This window comes from Populus alba, chromosome 9, assembly GCF_005239225.2.
Source record: "Populus alba chromosome 9, ASM523922v2, whole genome shotgun sequence".
In the NCBI taxonomy this organism is placed as follows: Eukaryota; Viridiplantae; Streptophyta; class Magnoliopsida; order Malpighiales; family Salicaceae; genus Populus; species Populus alba.
In genome coordinates, this window is record NC_133292.1 from 11,254,464 (window position 1) to 11,265,869 (window position 11,406).

General features: G+C 35.5%; 1 protein-coding gene and 1 pseudogene across 1 annotated transcript; both read left to right on the top strand.

Moving 5' to 3' along the window:
• Positions 1 to 1,784: 1,784 nt before the first annotated feature.
• On the top strand, positions 1,785 to 3,646 carry LOC118035669 (cytokinin riboside 5'-monophosphate phosphoribohydrolase LOG5-like; annotated as a pseudogene).
• A 5,757-nt stretch (positions 3,647 to 9,403) lies between these two features.
• LOC118035676 (NAC domain-containing protein 6-like) lies at positions 9,404 to 11,406 on the top strand. Its single transcript, XM_035041286.2, has 3 exons — positions 9,404 to 9,748; positions 9,905 to 10,176; positions 10,775 to 11,406. The coding sequence occupies exons 1-3, from the start codon at positions 9,583 to 9,585 to the stop codon at positions 11,189 to 11,191; spliced, it is 855 nt and encodes a 284-aa protein (XP_034897177.1). The 5' UTR covers positions 9,404 to 9,582; the 3' UTR covers positions 11,192 to 11,406.

The window sequence follows — 11,406 nt, forward strand, 5'->3', positions numbered from 1 at the left end:
AGTAATTAATATGGGGTTCCTTGTCCACGGAAGTTAATATCAATATTATTTAACAAATTTATAGTGTAATTCATCTCGTCGACTCGAACAACTCAAGTTTTAAAAAAATATATTTTATTTTTTATTTTTCAACACTTCGAATGTTTACCGCTTTAAACTAAGTTTATTAATATTTTTTTTATTCTTATCTTTATATTCTTGTAATTTGTTTTTTTTTTCCTTCACACTTTTTTTTCATGAAAAATTATTACATAAACAACTAAGAAAATGATGTTTAATTTATAGCAATCGAAACATTACTTTTAATTTTTCTGGTACTATAAAAGTCAACTTAAGAATTTAAATATTTTTATCAAAGAATGTGATATTTATTATATTTTATTATTTATAAATATCAATCTTTTCATTTTATTTATATTTTGTACTTGAAGTCAAAAAATATATAAATTTTTCATGTTGAAATTTTTTTTATATTAGATCTGAAATGAGAAAACGAGTTGAATAAACATGTTAATTTTTATTTTTTATATTTATTAGTATAAATAATTCTTGATGTATTTAATTAAATACATGCATATGTCTTTTGATTTATAATTAGATTAAAAAAACATTTAAAAAATTTGCATATTTATTTTATTTGCTAAAAACTTTTATTGACTCGTGACAATATACAGGTAAAATAACCAGCTATTACATGTACATGGAACATGGTCTCGAAATGACAATTGTGAAAATTGCAAGCACTTCTAACATGTCTTCATTCCCAATGCCAAGTTCTTCCCCACGATTCTTCATGCTCTAGGAGTTTTTCACTTCCTTTCCTTTTTCTTTTTAGAAAGACTTTTACTCGGGAGACAGAGCATTGTGTTTTGTTCGTGGACAAAAAGGCAAGTGGATTGGCTTTTTTTTTTGGGAATGATAACATCAGGCAAATATACAAGCAACACAAGGATTATTCTATGATTACGAACTTATCAGAATCACCAGGCCAAGCCTCTTATCTAATCTAAACCCTTGCACATTGGCGTTTTTTCCCCTAATTGTTTTGAAAAATAGCCGATAACTTTTTAACCCTTAACTAACAACTTGAACAGGACAGCTCCACTTTTTTTTTTTTATCTGAAGTAAAATCTTTCAAGTTTTCTTTTCCAATAATCTTATCCAAAATGATATTTTTTATTACTAGTTTTAGAATAAATCTGAATTAACCTACCAGTTTATACACGAAACAATCAATCCCACGATCTGAACCTCGTCCTGGACATGACAACTATGCTACTGTGTACCTAGCTATGGCTTATCCTCCAAATTGCTTGACCCATATGTTAGATAAATCTGAAGTCCGATACTTAAAATAATAGCATAATATCAATCTTGATTTGATTTTAGAGCAGGGAGCCCCTGCACGTGTTTTAGCCTCCAAGTTATGACTGCATTGCATTAAAAATGTCACAGGGAGGGAGAGATGGGTGGAGATTGGATAATGTCTGTGGAGCATGAAACCTTCATGATTCAAGGCATCAGAGTAAGCCACGTGTAAGTCATGGGTGGATAGCAGAGACTGCTCTTTCTGCTTGTCCCTTTAAGCCCCTTTTGTCTTCCTTCGTTACAATCCCTTTATCAATGTTGTTTGGTGTGTATGTGGCATTTTGATTTTTGATTTTCCTTTTTTTATTATTTTATTTTCTTTTGGTGAATTTTATTTTATTTTTAATATAGTTTTATTGTGTCTATAAATAGTGGCTGTTCTGTTTCATTTAACATTGTAGTACTCACGCACAAAACCTTCACGCGCTTTTTTAGTTTCTGTAGTGATTGATCTAGAAGCTAAATTTCGCAAAAAAACAGAATAGGATAATGGAGGGAAAGGTATTGAAACCATCAAGATTCAAGAGGGTTTGTGTGTTTTGTGGTAGCAGTACCGGGAAGAGAAAATGCTACAGAGATGCTGCCAATGAACTAGGTCAAGAGCTGGTAAATTACACTTCCTGTTTTCACTTTGTGTTAACCGGGGCTCATGTGCTCGGTATTTAAAGGGTTTTTTGTGTTTTCCGTTTAAGGTGGCAAAAAGGTTAGATCTTGTGTACGGAGGTGGAAGCATTGGATTGATGGGCTTGGTTTCTCAAGCTGTTCATAGTGGTGGAGGCAATGTTCTTGGGTACAATATATACTCACTCCTTCTTTTGCTTTTCTCTGGGTAGATTATTATGTTGATTGGTTTCTCATCTTCTTGCATGAGTAGCCTAATTTTAGTACTGGTTTTGTTTACAGGATCATACCAAGAACTTTGATGAGCAAAGAGGTGCAAGATCTCATTTGTGATGGATTTTCTTTATGTTTTGTTCTAGTTGGTGGTAGTTTTTCAGTTTTGGGGGGTCTAAAGTTTGCAACTTTTAGCTTAATTGTGTGCAAAGATTGTATCTTTATATATGTGTATGTGTGTGCAACCACAGATCACAGGAGAAACCGTTGGAGAGGTAAAGCCAGTAGCCGACATGCACCAAAGAAAGGCAGAAATGGCCCGCAATTCTGATTGTTTTATAGCGTTACCAGGTCCCATGCATTTCTCTCTTTTATGTATAAATAGATCACGCGAACTCGTCTCTTTTTTAGTTCTCGTAGTGATCAATGATGTTTTTGGTGTTTTTAATTTCTACTTCATCCCTTTACTTTGGTTGCAGGTGGCTATGGCACTCTGGAGGAGTTATTAGAAGTGACTACCTGGGCTCAGTTAGGCATCCATGACAAACCTGTGAGTTTTCCTTGTATGCTCCTCAAAGCGTCATGGCTCTCTATTTCAAGCTCTTGACTCTGTTTCCAAAAAAGCACAGGTGGGTTTGCTTAATGTTGATGGCTACTACAATTATCTTCTGACTTTCATTGACAAAGCCGTGGATGATGGCTTTATCAAGCCTTCCCAACGCAACATCATTGTCTCTGCACCAAATGCCAAAGAACTTGTTCAAAAACTTGAGGTGGGTTACTGAGGTTTTGCTTTCTTTTCAGAGGTCATACAATTTGGACGAGTTCATTTACGGAAAAGACAACCTGATGTTTGAAGAAATAATCATTCTCAGTTTTCCATCCTGGTGTCCTCTTCGTTTTCTTTTGTGTTGTTTACCTGTGAATGATGGCCCTGTCTTTTGTTTGATTAGGAGTACGTGCCTGTGCTTGATGGAGTTTATAGCCAAGGCAAGCTGGGAGATTGAGCGGCAACAATCACCACAGCAACAGCAACAACAGGTGGGGGTTCAATGCTACAACTTTGCACACCGAAGTTGCTCTATAAAGGAGAGACATTATAAAGGAAGATATGGAGTTAGGGATAAAAAGGTGCTTTAGGCTTCCTTTCTTTTGTTTTTGGTCTTGATTTTGGGTCACATACCGACGATTCCATAATGGTCTGGTTCGGTATGGATGACTGGGTGCTTAGAGGGGAGTGAAAACTGACAAAAGTGGGTCTTTTGTGTCTGTTTTACTAGCACTTCATCAAAGGAAAAAGGCAGTCAAAATTTTACTTGGGGTATTAAGATTGTAGGAGTAATGTTTTGTACTTGAATTATGTTTATGTTCAAATGATTATAAATATATATATATATATAGAAACAACAAGAAGCAAAATTACAAAAAAAAAAAAAGCAGCTTTATTCTCCATGGACAATGCTCTCCATAGCCAACTACATGCCTTTAGTGTTATCTTGCGTGGTGCTTTGTGCATTTGACATAACCTTGGGGACCTTGAAATGGTGGGGCTTGCGTTGGTGGGTGGACGTGTAGAGTGCTTTGTACCAGCTTGGTGTTTGCCGGGCTGGCTGGTCGGGTATGAGTGATCAGGGAATACTACTCCTGCTACAGTTCAGTAGCGCTTGGACAGGGATTTTTTGAACTGTAGCTGGAGATTCCAGAGGCTGTTTGTTTTGTGCTACTGTAAAAGAGAGAGTTAATGATAGCCTGAAACAAAAAGAACTGACCAATCATGGTGATGACATTACAAACCACCAAACTAGCTTCTTTTGTCTTTATTTATTGGTTTATGTACTCGCCTCTTGCTACTGGTAATGGTGAAGTAGTATTGTGAAGTCACTCAAATCCTTACCCCTCGCTTCTACCAGCAGCAAATACTTTTGTGAAAATTCAGGAACTGCCTTTGTATCTGGTACGGTTACTTGACAAATTTCCTGTGGATGGGATGGGACAGTTGGAGACTTGTGGTAACTTCATTCTTTTTATCGAGTGATTTTACCTGTCCAATTCTCAAGTATTTGCAAGTCCATTTATAAAACACAGCCTCACAGGTCAACTGGGTGATTCTGAAACCCGTGGGTTTTTCAATGCAAAACCACCCCTTTTTTTCACTCACAAAAACAACTGTGTTTTGGGTTTTTTTTTAAGTCAAAGTTTAGGTTGATCCGTTGAAGCTTGTGTTGAGTAGATTTCTGGTCGGTTCTTGTAACTATAACGAAAACTGTATTTATTTTATTTATTAATTTTTGTTTTTTTGGATTAGGATATTGGTATAATTGGGTATTGAATATATTTATAATAAGTCTTGAGGTAAATTTAGAGGGTGTTTTAATGAAAGGATTAAATCCATTTACTACTGGAGTCGAAAAATATTTTTTTCACGCCATCAAAACTCCCTGGAATCGATTCTGCAGAGCTTGGGGAACTTACTGCTAAGACTCTGGAAAAACTTTTCGAGGACCAGTGATAGATAAATGATAACACCATGTGTTTATCAGAAAAATCGACCCAACGGAGCATCATCTAGATTTGGGCCTGATTTAAGGAGTCGACAACGTTTTTTGGACAGGCTAATAACAGGCCGAGGGAGGAACAAATTTAGGTTAGCTCACAGAGTGCTTATCCATGAAGCTCCAACTTAGCAAATTCTAAGTGGCTTAATGCAATCTCTTTCTGTAAGTGGGATACATGCGTGTCGCATGGTGACTGAACCAGATAAGCCTGTGCCACAATCAAGAAATGCAAGAAGAATGGATCATGAGGCAATTCCAGTGCCCATTAACCTTGGGGGACAGTTTCTACTTGCCATTTGACAGAAAGGAGCCAGCCATTTTGCCTGTCTGGTCCAAAAAAGACATGGAAAGCATTAGCATGGATCACCCAAAGAAGTGTATCGAGGAGTATCATAAGGCCCAGGTTTTGGGGCAACGTGACTGTAGTTGGAGACCGCTTTAAGTTTTTTGCAGTTTGTGCCTGCCATTTTGGCCTTCTCCTGCTCTCAAAGCTGGTCCAATCCCTGCAAAGGCAAGACGATCATGATGCAGAAACAGGGAGCAATTCCAGTGGGGACCATGATATTGCGGCTGGACCATGTCTTTCGAAGTTTCAAAGTTTTTATTTAAAAAAAAAAATTAAATTAATATATATTTCAATAATAAAAAAAAACATAACATGGGAAACTTGAGGTATGGAAGCGTGCAGTAGTACCACATGAAACTGAAAGTGAAAACTGAAGTCTGTAAATGTTACAACTTTGGGGAAACTAGAAAGGAGGCCTGGAAAAGGAGATGTCTATGAAACCAGAGTCAACTACAGACTTGAAAGGGAAGAGGGAAGCAAATTTTCACAATATGCTAACCCACAAAATTGCCTATGACAACAACCATCAATAACCCTTGAGTTGTTGCCTCAAATTGCAAGTGGGTTTTAATTTTATGTTAGCGTTAGCAATTTCTCTTAAATATAAATTAATTACTAATTACACAGTCTTCGTGTACAAAATCTAGTTCGAGTATCACTCTAAATATTATAGAAAAAAAAGGGTGCAATTCTCAACTTAGTATAATTATTAAAAACCTAACCGCAAATGAATATTTGATGTTGAAAACCCGAATTCAAATGCTATAATTAACAACTATTAATATATAATTAATTTATATACATGTATTTTTTAAAACTTTAAGATTATTTATTCATTTTAAATTAAATTCAAGTTATAAGTAGGCATATCCGTATCTATACCCAAACAAATACCCAATCTTTTACATTCGTGTTTTACCCGAACACAATAAAATCTAAAAAATTTCTACCTGTTCAGATGCATTCATGTTAATATCTATTAGATGCAGATGACATTATCCTTATCCGATATATATATATATATATATATATATATAATATATATATATATATATATATATATATATATATCCAAGGGCCTGCAGCCGCCCCATCGAACCCTGACAAGTTCATCATTTCCTCTTCTTTATTGTCTCCCTCGTTCCTGTACCGCACACCGGACTTCAATCAATCCTTTCGGATTTAAAGTCTTTGTTGATTGTCTCTAGTTCAATCCTAACTTTAAGGACAAATTTCTTGTAATTCGGCTATTCTCTCCTTCCAGAAACTAGGGGGCAGGGATCCATTCAGTCTTGGGCTAAGACCCAGATCAAATTTCGTAGTAGGAGGACTGTTATCTTTTGAAGACAAACCCAGCAACAAATCTTGATGGCTTTTGTCCAATTTGATGGCTGCCTTCTACCCTCCCCCCCCGGGGGTCCATAATGGGATTCAATTCCAAAACTTTGGGACAATGGAAGCCACAATTTGTGGCTCTTACTGTCAAGATGCTTTCCATTTTGTCAGAACTAAGAAGTCACTGTTCTTGAATCACAAGCATTTAAAAATGTCAATGCCCAAAAAATTCAAACTGAAATGCTACTAATACTGCGGGTGTTCATAGCCAAACCTAAACTTCAATGCTGATTCGGTGGAGTCTTGCAATTTTTCTAGCTTACGCTACACTCGAATTTCTAACAAGATTTGTTGTACTGCAAATACGAGAATCTTGACATGAAGCACTAAAAATCGTGGTGGAAGTTCTTTTCAATTAGTATTTATGGGTCCCTTGTGCTTTGACACTTGCATCTAATTAATGATTACGTATCCTGAATTGCGCCTCAACTGGAGGTTTTTTCGTGTAGATTTGTTATCGTATTGACGGTTATTTTTTTTAAATGTATTTTTATTTTTAAATATATATATATATATATTAGCATATTAAAATTATTTTAAAATATTAAAATTTTTATTTTAAATAAAAAAAATAAGTCCAATTTGCGGTAGCAAAAACATGACAAAATATCTTGTCTCAAGTCCCAGCAATAGTTTCAGCACCCATGCCCAATTCACACACAAGTAAAAGACAATGAATCTAGCATGATTGTCTTTAAAAAAGTTGTTAAGAGTTATTTAATATTAAAATCAATCTTTATTTATTATAAAAATATAATTTAAAATAAAAAAAATAAGTTTTAATAAAAATACAATCCAACCGCGTAGCAAAACAACACGAGAAATCACATCTCAAGTATCATCAATAATTCTAATACCAATGTTCGATTCACACACAAATAAAAGATAATGGGTCTTTCAGGACCGTGGGAATGCATGTTAATAATAATAATATAAAAAAAAATAATAATTCTAGCATGATTGTCTTTAAAAAAGTTGTTAAGAATTATTTAATATTCAAAATCAATCTTTATTTATTATAAAAATATAATTATATATATAAAATAACTCTTTATTAGATATTTTCTCTTTATTTATTTTTAACCCAATTCAATAACAAATCATGATAATATCAAACAGGTATTTAAGTTTTGTCTTCGTTGTGCCATCTTCAATTCATGACCTTCTTGGACCTTTGTGTTTTTTTCATTGAACTTGATGTAATTGAGTCTTCCATGCATCCTTCTATACATGAAATGAATTTATTCGGGCTAAAGAGCTATAATTAACATCCGAGACGATAACATACAAGCAATCTTTTGATCAGAAACTTTATAAAAAAAATAGAGCTTCAGCTTTCAATCATGCTATATAATGGGAAACATCTTTTTTCTGTACATTTAATGAACTCCAAGTGTCAAGGAACTTCCAGGAAATTTCATGGAAAGCTGATTCCACTGTTTCATCTTAGTAATTTACATAAAACACCTGCGTACCAACCTTGGATCAAAATCAATAACAAAGCAAATAATGAAGAGAGGCAAATAATGAAGAGAGGGGGGTCCCCAAGATTCTCCAAGGGAGCATCGATGGAAGAACATTGGAATTCCAGTAAGAGCAACGGCATAGCTAGAGACCCTCATTTACCTACAGGGAAAAGACTTTCTTCAAGTCTCTGGAGAAGACTTGAGACTTCCAAGTCAAATTGTCCACATATGATATTGAAAAATTATCTTCGTTGATCTCCAACTTTACCATTAAGCATCATGTGAAAGGAATTTAAAGAACGCGGAGTCTCCTTTGAATCTAAATGAGGCCATTTATTCTTCATGATTCATTCTTGTTAATACTTAATATATAGACCCACTACGTTTTAAGAACTTTTATATATTAATTTCTCGTTGTAAGATCTAATTGAATAACTCTCAATAGTTTAACCGTGTAACGCTAGAGATTATTGTCCGGCTTCCAAATGTGAAAATTAAATAAAAGCTACAACTTCATGAATCATGCTCCCACATGATTAATGCTGGGACAAGCTTAATTAGAACATGAAAAGCGCAATCAATCTCCATTCAATTGTGGAAAACCTCATTGTCGTGTAGCAATGCTTGGAGCCCCCCCCCCAGAAAAAAAAAAAGTAATTTATTTGTATTTTAGTGTGTGTCTGTATTGTCGTAGATTTTACGCTTTAAAAAAAATATAATAATTACAGGCTATATCTTTTTTTATGACCAAATTCAAGAGAATATTAAGTGAAACTTAATTAAAATCACATGGGTAAGATGAAGGTTAAATTATAAAAACAAACGGAGCATGGATCGTATACGTGTATCAAGGTAGTTTAGTTGGCAAGCAAAGACAATTAACAGCGAGGTACCCATAGTACATGGACAGATCTCTACGTAGAAAATCAATATGACGACCACATATACTCATACCTGTAAAAAGACCAGCTAGGAGCTTGCCATACATTTCAATGCCAGAATCGGAAAAATCAACAGGAAGCAAAACATCTAGTTGCTATGACCAATTCAAAGAGTATCTACGTACAATACTGACGAATGAAGAAAGGTTAGCTGACCATGAAAGTTCTAAGATGCTGTTTGAAATCTGAAATCTGTAACCAGAAAAAAAAAAAAAAACATTTTGTTCAAAAACCAAAATATGTGGTGCAAGTTTTTGTTGGAAAAAAAATCCCCCGTGCCCAGTAATTTCCAAGTAAATGGCCAAAATCCGTAGAACATAAAAACGAGGTCAAGCAAGATCGCAAAAGACATGTCATGAGTGTCCCCTCACATTGTTTGTCACTGGGGACTTTATGATAAACCGCGTGGGTTCCACCATTGATCGATCTTCCGAGCTTCCCAGCTATCTCCATTTTTTTCTTCCTGACCAGGTCTTCTTTTAATGTTTTTTCTATCGACCAACATCACCAACATATCTCACCCTTATACATATCTCACCCTTTATAAATATCCTTGCAAGGAAGGAGCGTGTCCATCGAGCAACCTTTCCAATTTTATATTGAGAATTGCAAGCTTTACTACCACTACTAATACTACACACTAGTGACTAGAAACTACAGACAGCCAGCATCACACCATGGCTGAAATGGCATTAAAGCTTGATCTTCCAGGCTTCCGTTTCCACCCAACTGAAGAGGAACTTCTTGATTTCTACCTTAAAAATATAGTTTTTGGTAAAAAAATGCGTCTTGATGTTATCGGCTACCTCAACATCTATCGTCATGATCCTTGGGACTTGCCTGGTATGCATATATATTGCTCACTCCCTTTTAATAATTTTAGTTCATGTTACAACGCAGTTAGCTTAAACATGCATGCTTACATCAATGTTAATGTTGTTGTGGTATAGGATTGTCAAATTGCATGCTTACATCAATGTTAATGTTGTTGTGGTATAGGATTGTCAAATGTTGGGGAAAGGGAGTGGTATTTCTTTGTGCCTAGAGACAGGAAGCATGGTAGTGGAGGAAGGCCTAATAGGACTACTCACAATGGGTTTTGGAAAGCCACTGGTTCTGACCGGAAAATTGTGAGCTTATCGGACCCAAAGAGGATGATCGGATTGAGAAAGACTCTTGTTTTCTATAAGGGAAGAGCACCAAGAGGGAACAAGACTGATTGGGTCATGAACGAGTATCGCCTGCCTGAATATTCATGCCCCTTGCCCAAGGTACTTATCATACATATATATATGTGTGTATCTTAGCTTTGATTTTTTATTAACTCTTGATTGAATGAAGTGTTTGTGTTTGTGTTTTTTTTTTTTTTTTTTGGGGGGGGGGGAGACAAGTTAGTTTTAAATTATTTTTACTTATAATCACTATCATGACTTGTTAATTTAAAAGAAAAGGCAAAAGGAAAAGAGAACTAATTAAAAAGACCTTCACATAGTTGTTAGGCTAATTCCGATTTCCGAGGCATGAATGTGGCCAAGAAACCTCCCACAGTTGTTGTTGGTTTCAAAGAATCAACATCTCACTGCAATGAAGATTTTACCTTTTGCAAAGAATGGACCAAGATGTATCAAATAAGGTCAAGTTCTGTGTTACTTCCATGTGGAATGTTGCTGTAAGCTGTAGTCAGAAGGACTTGTATCATTCAATTCCATTCTATTTTGAAGTGTTTGCTGTTTCTGAAATTTCTCAGTAACCTCATTCTTTTTTCTGTTGACAACGAAAGATACAAAGAATAATGGACCCATTTTTTGGAATGACTTGAGATGGTGATTCTTCGCTGTACTTGTATTAATTTTCTGACATACAATGCAGGACATAGTCTTGTGCAAGATATATAGGAAGGCAACTTCCTTGAAAGTTCTAGAGCAAAGGGCAGCAATGGAAGAAGAAATGAAGACAATTCATGCGTCTCCATCTTCATCCCCACCACCATCGTCTTTGGACACCATGTCATTTTGCAGTCAACTTGAAGATCCAGTGCCACCGGTATTAATGCCTGCGCAGAATTTGGTTTTCAAGAAAGAAACAGAAGACAGCAACAATGTTAGATATGAAAAACCAAACGAGATTAAAAGGCCAAGTCTCCACTTACCTACGGGGAAGGACATGTTACCAGAGCTCCAAGTTCCCAGCAAATTGAGCATGGAGTGGAACCAAGATCCCATCTGGTCCCTGAATAGTCCTTGGATTCCAAATTTTGCCCATTATGCAGACATTTTGAATTTCTAATAACCCTGATTATTAAGCTCAGAATTTTTGTTTTGTATATAACCTTCTTCTTCACATCCTAGCTAGTTAGGAACCGTCGTCTCACCTAGCTCAGCCAGTAACGCTGTTTAAGCTGAGTTGTTAAGATAGAGGCAATAACTGTGAGTTTAATGTCTTGGAAGCACTTAGATTATCTTTGTCAATGAAGGGCTTATTTAAGAGCCCTGGAGAATCAA

Excerpts from the sequence above, each read along its gene's own strand:
- LOC118035676 (XM_035041286.2), top strand. The coding sequence starts at position 9,583 with ATGGCTGAAATGGCATTAAAGCTTGATCTTCCAGGCTTCCGTTTCCAC. Across the intron at positions 9,749-9,904 it reads TGATCCTTGGGACTTGCCTG|GATTGTCAAATGTTGGGGAA; the intron begins GTATGCATATAT and ends GTTGTGGTATAG. Across the intron at positions 10,177-10,774 it reads ATTCATGCCCCTTGCCCAAG|GACATAGTCTTGTGCAAGAT; the intron begins GTACTTATCATA and ends CATACAATGCAG.